Here is a 21,521-nt window from a genome sequence, read left to right on the forward strand (position 1 = left end):
AGGAAGAGAGAGATCTACCTGTCTCTAGAGTCAACACATAGTTACTAACACAAGGAGACAGAAGGGGATAGAGGAAGAGAGAGATCTACCTGTCTCTAGACTCAACACATAGTTACTAACACAAGGAGACAGAAGGGGATAGAGGAAAGAGAGATCTACCTGTCTCTAGACTCAACACATAGTTACTAACACAAGGAGACAGAAGGGGATAGAGGAAGAGAGAGATCTACCTGTCTCTAGACTCAACACATAGTTACTACACAAGGAGACAGAAGGGGATAGAGGAAGAGAGAGATCTACCTGTCTCTAGAGTCAACACATAGTTACTAACACAAGGAGAGGGGATAGAGAAGGGGATCTACCTGTCTCTAGAGTCAACACAGTTACTAACACAAGGGGAGACAGAAGGGGAGAGGAAGAGAGATCTACCTGTCTCTAGACTCAACACATAGTTACTAACACAAGGAGACAGGGAAGGGGATAACACAAGAGACAGAAGAGGGAGAGATCTACCTGTCTCTAGAGTCAACACATAGTTACTAACACAAGGAGACAGAAGGGGATAGAGGAAGAGAGAAGATCTACCTGTCTCTAGACTCAACACATAGTTACTAACACAAGGAGACAGAAGGGGAAGAGAAGGAGGATAACACAAGAGGAAGGGGATAGGGAGGAGAGATCTACCTGTCTCTAGACTCAACACATAGTTACTAATACAAGGAGACAGAAGGGATAGAGGAAAGAGAGATCTACCTGTCTCTAGAGTCAACACATAGTTACTAACACAAGGAGACAGAGGAAGAGAGATCTACCTGTCTCTAGACTCAACACATAGTTACTAACACAAGGAGACAGAAGGGGATAGAGGAAGAGAGATCTACCTGTCTCTAGAGTCAACACATAGTTACTAATACAAGGAGACAGAAAGGGAGAGAGGAAGAGAGAGAAAGAGAGAGGGAGAGATCTACCTGTCTCTAGACTCAACACATAGTTACTAACACAAGGAGACAGAAGGGGAGAGAAGGGGATAGAGAAAGAGAGAGGGAGAGATCTACCTGTCTCTAGTTACTCAACAGAAGGGGATAGAGGAAGAGAGATAGTTACTAACACAAGGAGACAGAAGGGGATAGAGGAAAGAGAGATCTACCTGTCTCTAGAGTCAACACATAGTTACTAATACAAGGAGACAGAAGGGGAGAGGGAGAAGAGGAGGGAGAGATCTACCTGTCTCTAGAGTCAACACATAGTTACTAATACAAGGAGACAGAAGGGGATAGAGGAAGAGAGAGGGAGATCTACCTGTCTCTAGACTCAACACATAGTTACTAACACAAGGAGACAGAAGTCTCTAGGGATACAAGGAGACAGAAGGAAGAGGAAGGGAGAGATCTACCTGTCTCTAGACTCAACACATAGTTACTAATACAAGGAGACAGAAGGGGATAGAGGAAGAGAGGAAGAGGAAGGGAGAGATCTACCTGTCTCTAGACTCAACACATAGTTACTAACACAAGGAGACAGAAGGGGATAGAGGAAAGGGAGAGAGATCTACCTGTCTCTAGACTCAACACATAGTTACTAACACAAGGAGACAGAAGGGGATAGAGGAAGAGAGAGATCTACCTGTCTCTAGACTCAACACATAGTTACTAATACAAGGAGACAGAAGGGGATAGAGGAAGAGAGGAAGAGGAAGGGAGAGATCTACCTGTCTAGACTCAACACATAGTTACTAACACAAGGAGACAGAAGGGGATAGAGGAAGAGACAGATCTACCTGTCTCTAGGGGATAGAGACAGAAGGGGATAGAGGAAGAGGAAGAGATCTACCTGTCTCTAGACTCAACACATAGTTACTAATACAAGGAGACAGAAGGGGATAGAGGAAGGGAGAGATCTACCTGTCTCTAGACTCAACACATAGTTACTAATACAAGGAGACAGAAGGGGATAGAGGAAGGAGAGATCTAGAGACTCAACACATAGAAGAGGAAGGGAGGAGAGAGATCTACCTGTCTCTAGACTCAACACATAGTTACTAATACAAGGAGACAGAAGGGGATAGAGGAAGAGAGAGAGGAAGAGAGAGAGGAAGAGAGATCTACCTGTCTCTAGAGGTCTGAAGAATCCCTGTAGAACACATCTGTCAGGGAACTGGACCCTCAGAACTACCTGGACACACACACACACACACACACACTATTATATTGCTAATGTTACTGTAGTAACAGATTTAGGATCACTATTGACATCCACCTCCAGGTTAGTGGTCGATTCTATGTAAATGTAGGAGAAATTCAAGGGTATCTGACACACATTCACCCACACAACTCACTCGGGGGTATCTGACACACACACACACACATGGGCGAACACACATTCACCCACACAACTCACTCGGGGGTATCTGTCCATCTTATCCTTCATCTGAGATTCTCTCAGAGCTTTAGTCATCAGAGGAGCCTCCTCTAGTACCCTCCTAAAGGGAGAAAGGAGAGGGAGAGGGGAGAGGGGTGAGGAGAGAGGTGAGAAGAGAGATGGGAGAGGGAGAGAGAAAGAAAGAGGAGAGGGAGAGAGGAGAGGGAGAGAGAGAAAAAGAGAGAGGGGAGAGAGAGGAGAGAGCAAGAGAGATGATTTACAGTTGACTTTTTGATTTGTGTGTGTGTTGTGTGTGTGTGTGTGTGTGTGTGTGTGTGTGTGTGTGTGTGTGTGTGTGTGTGATAGATCACTGTGGTCAATGTAATTCTAGCCTTGATAATCTGTCTGGTGTGGTGTCACACAGAGAACGGGGGAGGCAGACATCTCTTTTGAAGAAGACATCATAAAGAACCAATCAGGCGCATGCACATACCACACAGCAACGTTTCCCAGCATTCCCCACAGTCTCTCCCCAAAGCGTCTAATTAAGTCCTTGGCAAACTGTAATTGGAGTATATATATAAACCCATATAGAAGTTCCCTAACTGACTGCTTTCAGACCTTAACCATTAGAAGGTCAAAACTGACCCCAGATCTGCTCTTCTTACTTTTGTTTATACATGACATTGGGTTATCCTAACTCACTAAATCCAGGATGTCAAAACTGACCCCAGATCTGCTCATGACACGTAGCCAAGCAGTTAAGAGCATTGGGCCAGTAACCGAAAGGTCGCTGGTTTGAATCCCCAAACAGCCTAGATAAGAACATCTGTCAATGTGCCTTTGAGCAAAGCACTTAACCCTCTGTCTCTCCTCCCCTCTTCCTCTCTCAGTCTCTCCTCCCCTCTTCCTCTCTCAGTCTCTCCTCCCCTCTTCCTCTCTCTCAGTCTCTCCTCCCCTCTTCCTCTCTCTCAGTCTCTCCTCCCCTCTTCCCTCTCTCAGTCTCTCCTCCCCTCTTCCTCTCTCAGTCTCTCCTCCCCTCTTCCTCTCTCAGTCTCTCCTCCCCTCTCAGTCTCTCCTCCCCTCTCAGTCTCTCCTCCCCTCTCAGTCTCTCCTCCCCTCTCAGTCTCTCCTCCCCTCTCTGTCTCTCCTCCCCTCTTCCTCTCTGTCTCTCCTCCCCTCTTCCTCTCTCAGTCTCTCCTCCCCTCTTCCTCTCTCAGTCTCTCCTCCCCTCTTCCTCTCTCAGTCTCTCCTCCCCTCTTCCTCTCTCAGTCTCTCCTCACCTCTTCCTCTCTCAGTCTCTCCTCCCCTCTTCCTCTCTTTCAGTATCTCCTCCCCTCTTCCTCTCTTTCAGTATCTCCTCCCCTCTTCCTCTCTCTCTGTCTCTCCTCTTCCTCTCTCTGTCTCTCCTCCCCTCTTCCTCTCTCAGTCTCTCCTCCCTCTTCTCTCTCAGTCTCTCCTCCTCTTCCTCTCTCTCAGTCTCTCCTCCCCTCTTCCTCTCTCTCAGTCTCTCCTCCCTCCCCTCTTCCTCTCTCTGTCTCTCCTCCCTCTTCCTCTCTCTCAGTCTCTCCTCCCTCTTCCTCTCTCTCAGTCTCTCCTCTTCCTCTCTCTCAGTCTCCCCTCTTCCTCTCTCTCCAGTCTCCCCTCCTCTCTCTCAGTCTCCCCTCTCCTCTCTCCAGTCTCCTCTCAGTCTCCCTCTTCCTCTCTCTCAGTCTCCCCTCTTCCTCTCTCTGTCTCCTCTCTTCCTCCCCTCTTCTCTCTCTGTCTCTCCCTCTTCCGCTCTCTCTGTCTCTCCTCCCCTCTTCCTCTCTCTGTCTCTCCCCTCTTCCTCTCTCTGTCTCTCCTCCCCTCTTCCTCTCTCTGTCTCTCCTCCCCTCTTCCTCTCTCTGTCTCTCCTCCCCTCTTCCTCTCTCTGTCTCTCCTCCCCTCTTCCTCTCTCAGTCTCTCCTCCCCTCTTCCTCTCTCAGTCTCTCCTCCCCTCTTCCTCTCTCAGTCTCTCCTCCCCTCTTCCTCTCTCAGTATCTCCTCCCTCTTCCTCTCTTTCAGTATCTCCCCTCTTCTCTCTCTCTGTCTCCTCTTCCTCTCTCCTCTCTCTCCTCCCTCTTCCTCTCAGTCTCTCCTCCCCTCTTCCTCTCAGTCTCTCCTCCCCTCTTCCCTCTCTCAGTCTCTCTCCCCTCTTCTCTCTCTCAGTCTCTCCTCCCCTCTTCTCTCTCTCAGTCTCTCCTCCCCTCTTCCTCTCTCTCAGTCTCTCCTCTTCCTCTCTCTCAGTCTCCCCTCTTCCTCTCTCTCAGTCTCCCCTCTTCCTCTCTCTCAGTCTCCCCTCTTCCTCCTCTCTCTCTCCCCTCTCTCAGTCTCCTCTCTTCTCTCTCTGTCTCTCTCTCTTCCTCCCTCTTCCTCTCTCTGTCTCTCCTCCTCCTCCTCTTCCTCTCTCTGTCTCTCCTCCCCTCTTCCTCTCTCAGTCTCTCCCCCTCTTCCTCTCTCAGTCTCTCCTCCCCTCTTCCTCTCTCAGTCTCTCCTCCCCTCTTCTCTCAGTCTCTCCTCCCCTCTTCCTCTCTCAGTCTCTCCTCCCCTCTTCCTCTCTCAGTCTCTCCTCCCCTCTTCCTCTCTCAGTCTCTCCTCCCCTCTTCCTCTCTCAGTCTCTCCTCCCCTCTTCCTCCCAGTCTCTCCTCCCCTCTTCCTCTCTCAGTCTCTCCTCCCTCTTCCTCTCTCAGTCTCTCCTCCTCCCTCTTCCTCTCTCAGTCTCTCCTCCCCTCTTCCTCTCTCAGTCTCTCCTCCCCTCTTCCTCTCTGTCTCTCCTCCACACTTCCTCTCTGTCTCTCCTCCACACTTCCTCTCTGTCTCTCTCCTTCCTCTCTGTCTCTCTCCCCTCTCTCAGTCTCTCCTCCCCTCTCTCTCAGTCTCTCCTCTTCCTCTCTCTCAGTCTCTCCTCCCCTCTTCCTCTCTCTGTCTCTCCTCCCCTCTTCCTCTCTCTGTCTCTCCTCCCCTCTTCCTCTCTCAGTCTCTCCTCCCCTCTTCCTCTCTCAGTCTCTCCTCCCCTCTTCCTCTCTCAGTCTCTCCTCCACACTTCCTCTCTCTCAGTCTCTTCTCCCCTCTCTCTGTCTCTCCTCTTCCTCTCTCTCAGTCTCTCCTCCCCTCTTCCTCTCTCTCAGTCTCTCCTCTCTCCTCAGTCCCACCTCTCACTCTTCAGCTGAGCGAAGCGTTTGCGGATGTCGTCCACAGTCACCTCAAAGAACTCGTCTGGCAAGTCCTGTTCGTTGCCGTAGCGATGCGCCCCAGAGTCCATGTGGTAGATCAGGGGTTCCCTGTCCACCGGCTGTAGAGGAGACAGAGAGAGAGAGAGGTGAGGCATCTCAACGGCTGCAGACATGACAACAGTAGAAATGTGGATCTGTCTGACTAGGTTTCTATATAAACAACAGGGGAGACCCTCAACAGGCCTGAGTAAAAGACTGGGATTTCTGTTCAGCCCATCAGAACAACATCAACCCCATCAACGTTACCTGCAGAACCTCCTCTACCACGGCCCAGTCATCCTGTTTGGCACTGGCTTGGCGCTGAGAGATAGAAACAGAACATCTAGAACATACCATCTATCATTCACATGTACTTGACTCTTATCAACAGAGTACATTGAGAAGACGTTGGGTTGGACTACAGGTCTCACCTTGGCGTTGTTGGGTTTAGATTTCTTGGCTTTGGGCGGCCCGCCAACCATTGATGGTAGTGATGATGATGATGATGATGATGATCCTACACCGCTCACCCCCGGCCCCCCCCCAGCCTCTGACCCCCTCCAGAGAAAGGGATGAAGGGAGCGGAGGGAGGAGAGGAAGAGGAAGAGGAGGAGGAAGAAGGCTGGAAAGCGCACTGACCAGATGGTCCTGCCCTCTCTCCATCCTCCTCTTCCTCCCTCTTCACTCCCCCGAAGGGACTGCTTTTAGGCCGCACCCCAATTTGGGAGTTTGTAACCACTTCCGCTTCCTGTTTGCCAGGAAGTGTGCTGCCAGCGGCCGAGGGGACGTGGACTGGGGCATCCACAGTCTCAACCGGCCTGTCAGGGCTCTCCTTTTTGATTGAAGGCAGCGCTGCACCCTCTGGTTGTGAAGGAGGCAGTCCGACGGGGGGTAAAGGGTGGGGCTTGGTTTCCTTGGCGACGGGATCTGTCGCCGTGGAAACCGCCTCCATGCCGTCATCGTCTCCGTTGCCTGGCGATTTGGTCTTCTTCAGTAAAAACCTGTAGAACGGCAGAGAGGAACGACATCATCTACATACTCATCACCACCACCCTTCCCAATCAGTGGCAGTGCATTAATGTCTGCTGTAATGGTGAGGATATGGTGAGGATATGGTGAGGATATGGTGAGGATATGTTGGGGATATGTTGGGGATATGTTGGGGATATGTTGAGGACATGTTGAGGATACATGTTGAGGACATGTTGTGGATATGTTGTGGAGGAACCAACCTGACTATGGCACTTCCTCCTGTGAGTCCCAGAGACTTCAGACTGGCCTTCTTTAGAGCTGCCTCACCACTCACCTAAACACACACACCCATCAGTGTCCTCATCACACTCTGATCAACACCCCTCCTCCCCCATCAGTGTCCTCATCACACTCTGATCAACACCCCCCCCCCTGTATCAGTGTCCTCATCACACTCTGATCAACACCCCCCCTATCAGTGTCCTCACTACACTCTGATCAACACCCCCCTATCAGTGTCCTCATCACACTCTGATCAACACCCCCTGTATCAGTGTCCTCATCACACTCTGATCAACACCCCCCTGTATCAGTGTCCTCATTACACTCTGATCAACACCCCCTATCAGTGTCCTCATTACACTCTGATCAACACCCCCCCTGTATCAGTGTCCTCATTACACTCTGATCACCCCCCTATCAGTGTCCTCATCACACTCTGATCACCCCCCTATCAGTGTCCTCATCACACTCTGATCAACACCCCCCTATCAGTGTCCTCATTACACTCTGATCAACACCCCCTGTATCAGTGTCCTCATTACACTCTGATCAACCCCCCTGTATCAGTGTCCTCATTACACTCTGATCACACCCCCTGTATCAGTGTCCTCACTACACTCTGATCAACACCCCCTGTATCAGTGTCCTCATCACACTCTGATCAACACCCCCCTGTATCAGTGTCCTCATTACACTCTGATCAACACCCCCTGTATCAGTGTCCTCATTCACACTCTGATCAACACCCCCCTGTATCAGTGTCCTCATTATACTCTGATCAACACCCCCCTATCAGTGTCCTCATCACACTCTGATCAACACCCCCCCCTATCAGTGTCCTCATTACACTCTGATCAACACCCCCCTGTATCAGTGTCCTCATTACACTCTGATCAACACCCCCTGTATCAGTGTCCTCATTACACTCTGATCAACACCCCCCCCTGTATCAGTGTCCTCATTACACTCTGATCAACACCCCCCTGTATCAGTGTCCTCATTACACTCTGATCAACACCCCCCTGTATCCAGTGTCCTCATTACACTCTGATCAACACCCCCCTGTATCAGTGTCCTCATTACACTCTGATCAACACCCCCCTATCAGTGTCCTCATTACACTCTGATCAACACCCCCTGTATCAGTGTCCTCATTACACTCTGATCAACACCCCCCCCTGTATCAGTGTCCTCATTACACTCTGATCAACACCCCCTATCAGTGTCCTCATTACACTCTGATCAACACCCCCTGTATCAGTGTCCTCATTACACTCTGATCAACACCCCCTGTATCAGTGTCCTCATTACCTCTGATCAACACCCCCCCTGTATCAGTGTCCTCATTACACTCTGATCAACACCCCCTGTATCAGTGTCCTCATTACACTCTGATCAACACCCCCTGTATCAGTGTCCTCATTACACTCTGTTCAGCACCCCCTGTATCAGTGTCCTCATTACACTCTGATCAACAACCCCCTGTATCAGTGTCCTCATTACACTCTGATCAACACCCCCCTGTATCAGTGTCCTCATTACACTCTGATCAACACCCCCCCCCTGTATCAGTGTCCTCATTACACTCTGATCAACACCCCCCCCTGTATCAGTGTCCTCATTACACTCTGATCAACACCCCCCTGTATCAGTGTCCTCATTACGCTCTGATCAACACCCCCTGTATCAGTGTCCTCATTACACTCTGATCAACCCCCTCCCCCTGTATCAGTGTCCTCATTACACTCTGATCAACACCCCCCCTGTATCAGTGTCCTCCCTCTGATCACCCCCTGTATCAGTGTCCTCATTACACTCTGATCAACACACCCCCCTGTATCAGTGTCCTCATTACACTCTGATCAACACCCCCCTGTATCAGTGTCCTCATTACACTCTGATCAACACCCCCCCCTGTATCAGTGTCCTCATTACACTCTGATCAACCCCCCTGTATCAGTGTCCTCATTACACTCTGATCACACCCCCCTGTATCAGTGTCCTCATTACACTCTGATCAAACCCCCTGTATCAGTGTCCTCATTACACTCTGATCAACACCCCCCTGTATCAGTGTCCTCATTACACTCTGATCAACACCCCCCTGTATCAGTGTCCTCATTACACTCTGATCAACACCCCCCTGTATCAGTGTCCTCATTACACTCTGATCAACACCCCCCCCCCTGTATCAGTGTCCTCATTACACTCTGAGTGTCCTCACCCCCTGTATCAGTGTCCTCATTACACTCTGATCAACACCCCCCCCCCCTGTATCAGTGTCCTCATTACACTCTGATCAACCCCCCTGTATCAGTGTCCTCATTACACTCTGATCAACACCCCCCTGTATCAGTGTCCTCATTACACTCTGATCAACACCCCCCCCTGTATCAGTGTCCTCATTACACTCTGATCAACACCCCCCTGTATCAGTGTCCTCATTACACTCTGATCAACACCCCCCCCCTGTATCAGTGTCCTCATTACACTCTGATCAACACCCCCTGTATCAGTGTCCTCATTACACTCTGATCAACACCCCCCTGTATCAGTGTCCTCATTACACTCTGATCAACACCCCCTGTATCAGTGTCCTCATTACACTCTGATCAACACCCCCCTGTATCAGTGTCCTCATTACACTCTGATCAACACCCCCCTGTATCAGTGTCCTCATTACACTCTGATCAACACCCCCCTGTATCAGTGTCCTCATTACACTTGATCAACACCCCCTGATCAGTGTCCTCATTACACTCTGATCAACACCCCCCTGTATCAGTGTCCTCATTACACTCTGATCAACACCCCCCTGTATCAGTGTCCTCATTACACTCTGATCAACACCCCCCCTGTATCAGTGTCCTCATTACACTCTGATCAACACCCCCCTGTATCAGTGTCCTCATTACACTCTGATCAACACCCCCCCTGTATCAGTGTCCTCATTACACTCTGATCAACACCCCCCCCCTGTATCAGTGTCCTCATTACACTCTGATCAACACCCCCCCCTGTATCAGTGTCCTCATTACACTCTGATCAACACCCCCCCTGTATCAGTGTCCTCATTACACTCTGATCAACACCCCCCTGTATCAGTGTCCTCATTACACTCTGATCAACACCCCCCTGTATCAGTGTCCTCATTACACTCTGATCAACACCCCCTGTATCAGTGTCCTCATTACACTCTGATCAACACCCCCTGTATCAGTGTCCTCATTACACTCTGATCAACACCCCCCTGTATCAGTGTCTCATTACACTCTGATCAACACCCCCTGTATCAGTGTCCTCATTACACTCTGATCAACACCCCCCCCCTGTATCAGTGTCCTCATTACACTCTGATCAACACCCCCCTGTATCAGTGTCCTCATTACACTCTGATCAACCCCCCCCTGTATCAGTGTCCTCATTACACTCTGATCAACCCCCCTGTATCAGTGTCCTCATTACACTCTGATCAACACCCCCTGTATCAGTGTCCTCATTACACTCTGATCAACACCCCCCCCTGTATCAGTGTCCTCATTACACTCTGATCAACACCCCCCCTGTATCAGTGTCCTCATTACACTCTGATCAACACCCCCCTGTATCAGTGTCCTCATTACACTCTGATCAACACCCCCTGTATCAGTGTCCTCATTACACTCTGATCAACACCCCCTGTATCAGTGTCCTCATTACACTCTGATCACACCCCCCTGTATCAGTGTCCTCATTACACTCTGATCAACACCCCCTGTATCAGTGTCCTCATTACACTCTGATCAACACCCCCTGTATCAGTGTCCTCATTACACTCTGATCAACACCCCCTGTATCAGTGTCCTCATTACACTCTGATCAACACCCCCCTGTATCAGTGTCCTCATTACACTCTGATCAACACCCCCTGTATCAGTGTCCTCATTACACTCTGATCAACACCCCCCTGTATCAGTGTCCTCATTACACTCTGATCACCCCCTGTATCAGTGTCCTCATTACACTCTGATCAACACCCCCTGTATCAGTGTCCTCATTACACTCTGATCAACACCCCCTGTATCAGTGTCCTCATTACACTCTGATCAACACCCCCCTGTATCAGTGTCCTCATTACACTCTGATCAACACCACCCCCTGTATCAGTGTCCTCATTACACTCTGATCACACCCCCCTGTATCAGTGTCCTCATTACACTCTGATCACACCCCCCTGTATCAGTGTCCTCATTACACTCTGATCAACCCCCCCCCTGTATCAGTGTCCTCATTACACTCTGATCACACCCCCCTGTATCAGTGTCCTCATTACACTCTGATCAACACCCACCCCCCTGTATCAGTGTCCTCATTACACTCTGATCAACCCCCCCCCCTGTATCAGTGTCCTCATTACACTCTGATCAACACCCCCTGTATCAGTGTCCTCATTACACTCTGATCAACACCCCCCTGTATCAGTGTCCTCATTACACTCTGATCAACACCCCCCCTGTATCAGTGTCCTCATTACACTCTCAACACCCCTGTATCAGTGTCCTCATTACACTCTGATCACCCCCCTGTATCAGTGTCCTCATTACACTCTGATCACCCCCTGTATCACAATCAACCCCCCCTGTATCAGTGTCCTCATTACACTCTGATCAACACCCCCTGTATCAGTGTCCTCATTACACTCTGATCAACACCCCCCTGTATCAGTGTCCTCATTACACTCTGATCAACCCCCTGTATCAGTGTCCTCATTACACTCTGATCAACACCCCCTGTATCAGTGTCCTCATTACACTCTGATCAACACCCCCCTGTATCAGTGTCCTCATTACACTCTGATCAACACCCCCCTGTATCAGTGTCCTCATTACACTCTGATCAACACCCCCTGTATCAGTGTCCTCATTACACTCTGATCAACACCCCCCTGTATCAGTGTCCTCATTACACTCTGATCAACACCCCCCTGTATCAGTGTCCTCATTACACTCTGATCAACACCCCCCTGTATCAGTGTCCTCATTACACTCTGATCAACACCCCCTGTATCAGTGTCCTCATTACACTCTGATCAACACCCCCCTGTATCAGTGTCCTCATTACACTCTGATCACACCCCCCTGTATCAGTGTCCTCATTACACTCTGATCAACACCCCCCCCTGTATCAGTGTCCTCATTACACTCTGATCAACACCCCCCCCTGTATCAGTGTCCTCATTACACTCTGATCAACACCCCCCTGTATCAGTGTCCTCATTGACAACTCTGATCAACACCCCCTGTATCAGTGTCCTCATTACACTCTGATCACACCCCCCCCTGTATCAGTGTCCTCATTACACTCTGATCAACACCCCCCTGTATCAGTGTCCTCATTACACTCTGATCAACCCCCCCTGTATCAGTGTCCTCATTACACTCTGATCAACACCCCCCTGTATCAGTGTCCTCATTACACTCTGATCAACACCCCCCTGTATCAGTGTCCTCATTACACTCTGATCAACACCCCCCTGTATCAGTGTCCTCATTACACTCTGATCAACACCCCCCCCTGTATCAGTGTCCTCATTACACTCTGATCAACACCCCCTGTATCAGTGTCCTCATTACACTCTGATCAACACCCCCCCTGTATCAGTGTCCTCATTACACTCTGATCAACACCCCCCCTGTATCAGTGTCCTCATTACACTCTGATCAACCCCCTGTATCAGTGTCCTCATTACACTCTGATCAACACCCCCTGTATCAGTGTCCTCATTACACTCTGATCAACACCCCCCCTGTATCAGTGTCCTCATTACACTCTGATCACACCCCCCCTGTATCAGTGTCCTCATTACACTCTGATCAACACCCCCCCTGTATCAGTGTCCTCATTACACTCTGATCAACACCCCCCCCTGTATCAGTGTCCTCATTACACTCTGATCAACACCCCCCCTGTATCAGTGTCCTCATTACACTCTGATCAACCCCCCCTGTATCAGTGTCCTCATTACACTCTGATCAACACCCCCCTGTATCAGTGTCCTCATTACACTCTGATCAACACCCCCCCTGTATCAGTGTCCTCATTACACTCTGATCAACACCCCCTGTATCAGTGTCCTCATTACACTCTGATCAACACCCCCCTGTATCAGTGTCCTCATCACACTCTGATCAACACCCCCTGTATCAGTGTCCTCATTACACTCTGATCAACCCCCCTGTATCAGTGTCCTCATTACACTCTGATCAACACCCCCCCTGTATCAGTGTCCTCATTACACTCTGATCAACACCCCCCTGTATCAGTGTCCTCATTACACTCTGATCAACACCCCCCTGTATCAGTGTCCTCATTACACTCTGATCAACACCCCCTGTATCAGTGTCCTCATTACACTCTGATCAACACCCCCCTGTATCAGTGTCCTCATTACACTCTGATCACACCCCCCCCCTGTATCAGTGTCCTCATTACACTCTGATCAACACCCCCCTGTATCAGTGTCCTCATTACACTCTGATCACACCCCCTGTATCAGTGTCCTCATTACACTCTGATCAACACCCCCCCTGTATCAGTGTCCTCATTACACTCTGATCAACCCCCCCTGTATCAGTGTCCTCATTACACTCTGATCAACACCCCCCTGTATCAGTGTCCTCATTACACTCTGATCAACACCCCCTGTATCAGTGTCCTCATTACACTCTGATCAACCCCCCCCCTGTATCAGTGTCCTCATTACACTCTGATCAACCCCCCCCTGTATCAGTGTCCTCATTACACTCTGATCAACCCCCCCCCCCCTGTATCAGTGTCCTCATTACACTCTGATCAACACCCCCTGTATCAGTGTCCTCATTACACTCTGATCAACCCCCCCTGTATCAGTGTCCTCATTACACTCTGATCAACACCCCCCTGTATCAGTGTCCTCATTACACTCTGATCAACACCCCCCCTGTATCAGTGTCCTCATTACACTCTGATCAACACCCCCCTGTATCAGTGTCCTCATTACACTCTGATCAACACCCCCCTGTATCAGTGTCCTCATTACACTCTGATCAACACCCCCTGTATCAGTGTCCTCATTACACTCTGATCAACACCCCCCTGTATCAGTGTCCTCATTACACTCTGATCAACACCCCCTGTATCAGTGTCCTCATTACACTCTGATCAACACCCCCTGTATCAGTGTCCTCATTACACTCTGATCAACACCCCCTGTATCAGTGTCCTCATTACACTCTGATCAACACCCCCTGTATCAGTGTCCTCATTACACTCTGATCAACACCCCCCTGTATCAGTGTCCTCATTACACTCTGATCAACACCCCCCTGTATCAGTGTCCTCATTACACTCTGATCACACCCCCCTGTATCAGTGTCCTCATTACACTCTGATCAACACCCCCCTGTATCAGTGTCCTCTCATTACACCCTCTGATCAACCCCCCTGTATCAGTGTCCTCATTACACTCTGATCAACACCCCCCTGTATCAGTGTCCTCATTACACTCTGATCAACCCCCTGTATCAGTGTCCTCATTACACTCTGATCAACACCCCCCTGTATCAGTGTCCTCATTACACTCTGATCAACACCCCCTGTATCAGTGTCCTCATTACACTCTGATCAACACCCCCCTGTATCAGTGTCCTCATTACACTCTGATCAACACCCCTGTATCAGTGTCCTCATTACACTCTGATCAACACCCCCTGTATCAGTGTCCTCATTACACTCTGATCAACACCCCCCCCAGTGTCATCAGTGTCCCCCCTGTATCAGTGTCCTCATTTCTGATCAACACCCCCTGTATCAGTGTCCTCATTACACTCTGATCAACACCCCCCTGTATCAGTGTCCTCATTACACTCTGATCAACACCCCCTGTATCAGTGTCCTCATTACACTCTGATCAACACCCCCCTGTATCAGTGTCCTCATTACCCCACCCCCCCCCTGTATCAGTGTCCTCATTACACTCTGATCAACACCCCCTGTATCAGTGTCCTCATTACACTCTGATCAACACCCCCCTGTATCAGTGTCCTCATTACACTCTGATCAACACCCCCCTGTATCAGTGTCCTCATTACCTCTGATCAACACCCCCCCCTGTATCAGTGTCCTCATTACACTCTGATCAACCCCCTGTATCAGTGTCCTCATTACACTCTGATCACACCCCCCTGTATCAGTGTCCTCATTACACTCTGATCAACACCCCCTGTATCAGTGTCCTCATTACACTCTGATCAACACCCCCTGTATCAGTGTCCTCATTACACTCTGATCAACACCCCCCTGTATCAGTGTCCTCATTACACTCTGATCAACACCCCCCTGTATCAGTGTCCTCATTACACTCTGATCAACACCCCCTGTATCAGTGTCCTCATTACACTCTGATCAACACCCCCCTGTATCAGTGTCCTCATTACACTCTGATCAACACCCCCTGTATCAGTGTCCTCATTACACTCTGATCAACACCCCCCTGTATCAGTGTCCTCATTACACTCTGATCAACACCCCCTGTATCAGTGTCCTCATTACACTCTGATCAACACCCCCCCCCTGTATCAGTGTCCTCATTACACTCTGATCAACACCCCCCTGTATCAGTGTCCTCATTACACTCTGATCAACACCCCCCTGTATCAGTGTCCTCATTACACTCTGATCCCCCCTGTATCAGTGTCCTCATTACACTCTGATCAACACCCCCTGTATCAGTGTCCTCATTACACTCTGATCAACACCCCCCTGTATCAGTGTCCTCATTACACTCTGATCAACCCCCCTGTATCAGTGTCCTCATTACACTCTGATCAACACCCCCTGTATCAGTGTCCTCATTACACTCTGATCAACAACACCCCCTGTATCAGTGTCCTCATTACACTCTGATCAACACCCCCCCTGTATCAGTGTCCTCATTACACTCTGATCAACACCCCCTGTATCAGTGTCCTCATTACACTCTGATCAACACCCCCCTGTATCAGTGTCCTCATTACACTCTGATCACACCCCCCTGTATCAGTGTCCTCATTACACTCTGATCAACCCCCCCCTGTATCAGTGTCCTCATTACACTCTGATCAACACCCCTGTATCAGTGTCCTCATTACACTCTGATCAACACCCCCTGTATCAGTGTCCTCATTACACTCTGATCAACACCCCCTGTATCAGTGTCCTCATTACACTCTGATCAACACCCCCCTGTATCAGTGTCCTCATTACACTCTGATCAACACCCCCCTGTATCAGTGTCCTCATTACACTCTGATCAACACTCCCCCCCCCCCTGTATCAGTGTCCTCATTACACTCTGATCAACACCCCCCTGTATCAGTGTCCTCATTACACTCTGATCAACACCCCCTGTATCAGTGTCCTCATTACACTCTGATCAACACCCCCCTGTATCAGTGTCCTCATTACACTCTGATCAACACCTGTATCAGTGTCCTCATTACACTCTGATCAACACCCCCCCCTGTATCAGTGTCCTCATTACACTCTGATCAACCCCCCTGTATCAGTGTCCTCATTACACTCTGATCAACACCCCCTGTATCAGTGTCCTCATCACACTCTGATCAACACCCCCCCTGTATCAGTGTCCTCATTACACTCTGATCAACACCCCCCTGTATCAGTGTCCTCATTACACTCTGATCAACACCCCCTGTATCAGTGTCCTCATTACACTCTGATCAACACCCCCTGTATCAGTGTCCTCATTACACTCTGATCAACACCCCCCTGTATCAGTGTCCTCATTACACTCTGATCAACACCCCCTGTATCAGTGTCCTCATTACACTCTGATCAACACCCCCTGTATCAGTGTCCTCACTACCTCTCAACACCCCCCTGTATCAGTGTCCTCATTACACTCTGATCAACCCCCCTGTATCAGTGTCCTCATTACACTCTGATCAACACCCCCTGTATCAGTGTCCTCATTACACTCTGATCAACCCCCCCCTGTATCAGTGTCCTCATTACACTCTGATCAACACCCCCCCCCTGTATCAGTGTCCTCATTACACTCTGATCAACACCCCCTGTATCAGTGTCCTCATTACACTCTGATCAAACCCCCTGTATCAGTGTCCTCATTACACTCTGATCAACACCCCCTGTATCAGTGTCCTCATTACACTCTGATCAACCCCCCCTGTATCAGTGTCCTCATTACACTCTGATCACCCCTCCCCCCTGTATCAGTGTCCTCATTACACTCTGATCAACACCCCCCTGTATCAGTGTCCTCATTACACTCTGATCAACACCCCCCTGTATCAGTGTCCTCATTACACTCTGATCAACACCCCCCTGTATCAGTGTCCTCATTACACTCTGATCAACACCCCCCTGTATCAGTGTCCTCATTACACTCTGATCAACACCCCCTGTATCAGTGTCTCATTACACTCTGATCAACCCCCCTGTATCAGTGTCCTCATTACACTCTGATCAACCCCCCTGTATCAGTGTCCTCATTACACTCTGATCAACACACCCCCTGTATCAGTGTCCTCATTACACTCTGATCAACACCCCCCTGTATCAGTGTCCTCATTACACTCTGATCAACACCCCCCCTGTATCAGTGTCCTCATTACACTCTGATCAACACCCACCCTGTATCAGTGTCCTCATTACACTCTGATCAACCCCCCTGTATCAGTGTCCTCACCCCCCCTGTATCAGTGTCCTCATTCGCTCTGATCAACACCCCCTGTATCAGTGTCCTCATTACACTCTGATCAACACCCCCCTGTATCAGTGTCCTCATTACACTCTGATCAACACCCCTGTATCAGTGTCTCCATTACACTCTGATCAACATATCAGTGTCCTCATTACACTCTGATCACACCCCCTGTATCAGTGTCCTCATTACACTCTGATCAACCCCCTGTATCCAGTGTCCTCATTACCTCTGATCAACCCCTCATCCCTGTATCAGTGTCCTCATTACACTCTGATCAACCCCCCTGTATCAGTGTCCTCATTACCTCTGATCAACCCCCCCTGTATCAGTGTCCTCATTACACTCTGATCAACACCCCCTGTATCAGTGTCCTCCTCATTATCACTCTGATCACTCTGATCAACAACACCCCCCCCCTGTATCCAGTGTCCTCATCACACTCTGATCAACCCCCACCTGTATCAGTGTCCTCATTACACTCTGTTCAACACCCCCTGTATCAGTGTCCTCATTACACCTGATCCCCCTGTATCAGTGTCCTCATTACACTCTGATCAACACCCCCTGTCAGTGTCCTCATTACACTCCTGATCAACACCCCTGTATCAAGTGTCCTCATTGCACTCTGATCAACACCCTGTATCAGTGTCCCATACTGTATCAGTGTCCTCATTACACTCTGATCAACACCCCCTGTATCAGTGTCCTCATTACACTGATCAACACCCCCTGTATCAGTGTCCTCATTACACTCTGATCAACACCCCCTGTATCAGTGTCCTCATTACCTGATCAACCCCCCCCTGTATCAGTGTCCTCATTACCTGATCAACCCCCCTGTATCAGTGTCCTCATTACACTCTGATCAACACCCCCCTGTATCAGTGTCCTCATCACCTCTGATCAACACCCCCCCTGTATCCAGTGTCCTCATTGCACTCTGAGTCAGCACCCCCTGTATCAGTGTCCTCATTACACTCTTGATCCAACCCCCCCCCCTGTATCAGTGTCCTCATTACACTCTGATCAACCCCCCTGTATCAGTGTCCTCATCACTCTGATCAACCCCCCCTGTATCAGTGTCCTCATTACACTCTGATCAACACCCCAGTATCAGTGTCCTCTTACACTCTGATCCCCCTTATCAGTGTCCTCATTACACTCTGATCAACACCCACCCTGTATCAGTGTCTCATTACACTCTGTTCAACACCCTCCTATCAGTGTCCCCCCCTGATCATAAAATGTCCTCATTACACTCTGATCAACACTTCCTGTATCAGTGCAATTACACTCTGATCAACACTCTGTATCAGTGTCCTCATTACACTCTGATCAACACCCCCCTGTATCAGTGTCCTCCACTTACTCCTGTATCAGTGTCCTCATTACACCTGATCAACACCCCCTGTATCAGTGTCTCATTACACTCTGATCAACACCCCTCTGTATCAGTGTCCTCATTACACTCTGATCAACCACCCTCCCCCCTGTCAGTGTCCCATTACACTCTGATCAACCCCCGTATCTGATGTCCTCATCACACTCTGATCAACCCCTCGTATCAGTGTCCTCATTACACTCTGATCAACATCCCGTATCAGTGTCCTCTACGCACTCCACCTGTCAGTGTCCTCATTACACTCTGTCAACACCCCCTATCAGTGTCCTCATTGCAATCGATCAACACACCCCTGTATCAGTGTCCTCATTAGACTCTGATCAACACCCCCGTATCAGTTAATTGTCCTCATTACACTCTGATCAACACTATCAGTGTCCCATCACACTCTGATCAACAGTGTATCAGTGCGTCTCTCTGATCAACACTCCCCTGTATCAGTGTCCTCATTACACTCTGATCAACACCCCCTGTATCAGTGTCACTCACTTGATCAACACTTCTCTGATCAACCACTCTGATCAACACCCCCTGTATCAGTGTCCTCTTTACACTCTCAAAGATCAGTGTCCTCATTACACCTGATCAACCCCTGTATCAGTGTCCTCATTACACTCTGATCAACACTTCTGTATCAGTGTCCTCATCACACTCTGATCAACCCCCCTGTATCAGTCCTCATTACCTCTGATCAACACCCCCCTGTATCAGTGTCTCATTTACTTGATCAACACTCCCTGTATCAGTGTCTCATTACACTCTGATCACACCCCCCCCTGTATCAGTGTCCTCATTCACACTCTGATCGCATCAGTGTCCCCCCCTGTATCAGTGTCCCATTACACTTGACTAACCCTCTGTATCAGTGTCCTCAACACCCCCCTGTATCAGTCTCCTCATCACACTCTGATCAACTCCTCTGTATCAGTGTCTCATTACACTGATCAACACCCCCGCCCCATCAGTGTCAGTATATATTCAACACTTCTGTATCAGTGTCCTCACCTGATCAACACCCCCTGGTCAGTGTCCTCATTACACTCTGATCAACACTCTCAGTGTCCCTTTACACTCTGATCAACAGTGTCCTCATTACACTCTCTGTTCAACACCCCCTGTATCAGTGTCCTCTGATCACACTCTGATCAGATCAACACCCCCTGTATCAGTGTCCTCATTACACTCTGATCAACACCCCCACGTGTCCAGTGTCCTCGATCAACACTCTGATCAACACCCCCGACCAACACCCCCATCAGTGTCCTCATTACACTCCCCAAGTATCAACACCCCCTGTATCAGTGTCCTCATCACACTCTGATCAACACCCCCCTGTAGTCCTCATTACACTCTGATCAACACTTCAGATCAGTGTCCTCACACTCTGATCAACACTTCGTATCCATGTTGTGTCCTCATTACACTTGATCATGACTTCAGTGTCCTCATTGATCAACACTCTGTATCAGTGTCCTCATTGCACCCCCCTGTATCAGTGTCCTCATCGATCACCTCTGTCTCAACACCCAACACCTGTATCAGTGTCCTCATCTGATCAACACTCATGTGTCACTACACTCTGATCAACACCCCCTGTATCAGTGTCCTCATTACACTCATCAACATGCACCAACACCTGATCAACACCTGTATCAGCACCTCATTACTCTGATCAACCACCCCCTGTATCAGTGTCCTCATTACACTGATCAACTCTGTATCAGTGTCATCACACCTGATCAACCCTGTATCAGTGTCCTCATTACACTCTTGATCAACACTCGTGTCCCATTAGTCACCACACTTCCTGTATCAGTGTCCTCATTACACTCTGATCAACCCCCCTGTATCAGTGTCCTCATTTACTCTGATCAACACCCCCCTGTAAATCAGTGTCTCATTGCCTCTTCGATCAACCCCCTGTATCAGTGTCCTCATTACACTCTGATCACTTTTCCCCTGTATCAGTGTCCTCATTACACTCTGATCAACACCCCCCTGTATCAGTGTCCTCATTACACTCTGATCAACACCTCCCCCCCTCCCCTTATCAGTGTCCTCAGTGTCCCATTACACTCTGATCAACACCCCAGTGTCCTCATTACACTGATCAACTCCCCCGTATCAGTTCATTACACTCTGATCAACACTCTATCAGTGTCCTCATCATCAACACCCCCTGTATCAGTGTCCTCATTACACTCTGATCAACACCCCCTGTATCAGTGTCCTCATTACACTCTGATCAACACCCCCTGTATCAGTGTCCTCTTACACTCTGATCAACACCCCTCTGTATCAGTGTCCTCATTACACTCTGATCAACCCCCCTGTATCAGTGTCCCCTACACTCTGATCACTTCCTGTATCAGTGTCCTCATTACCTCTGATCAACACCCCCCTGTATCAGTGTCCTCATTACATCTGATCCAACACCCCCCTGTATCAGTGTCCTCACTACACTCTGATCAACACCCCCCTGTATCAGTGTCCTCTTTACACTCTGATCAACACCCCCCTGTATCAGTGT

General features: G+C 49.4%; 1 protein-coding gene across 1 annotated transcript in view; it reads right to left on the minus strand.

Annotated features, from left to right (window-relative positions):
• Positions 1 to 7,126, minus strand: part of aspscr1 (ASPSCR1 tether for SLC2A4, UBX domain containing) — a 41,549-nt gene extending 34,423 nt beyond the window's left edge. The window contains 8 exon segments of the mRNA XM_065000672.1: positions 2,106 to 2,172; positions 2,398 to 2,479; positions 5,532 to 5,671; positions 5,859 to 5,912; positions 6,023 to 6,133; positions 6,136 to 6,592; positions 6,824 to 6,897; positions 7,094 to 7,126. Coding sequence (XP_064856744.1) covers positions 2,106 to 2,172; positions 2,398 to 2,479; positions 5,532 to 5,671; positions 5,859 to 5,912; positions 6,023 to 6,133; positions 6,136 to 6,592; positions 6,824 to 6,897; positions 7,094 to 7,126 — 1,018 coding nt within the window.
• Between the last annotated feature and the right edge of the window lie 14,395 nt (positions 7,127 to 21,521).

This window comes from Oncorhynchus nerka, linkage group LG15 (assembly GCF_034236695.1).
Source record: "Oncorhynchus nerka isolate Pitt River linkage group LG15, Oner_Uvic_2.0, whole genome shotgun sequence".
Taxonomy (NCBI): Eukaryota; Metazoa; Chordata; class Actinopteri; order Salmoniformes; family Salmonidae; genus Oncorhynchus; species Oncorhynchus nerka.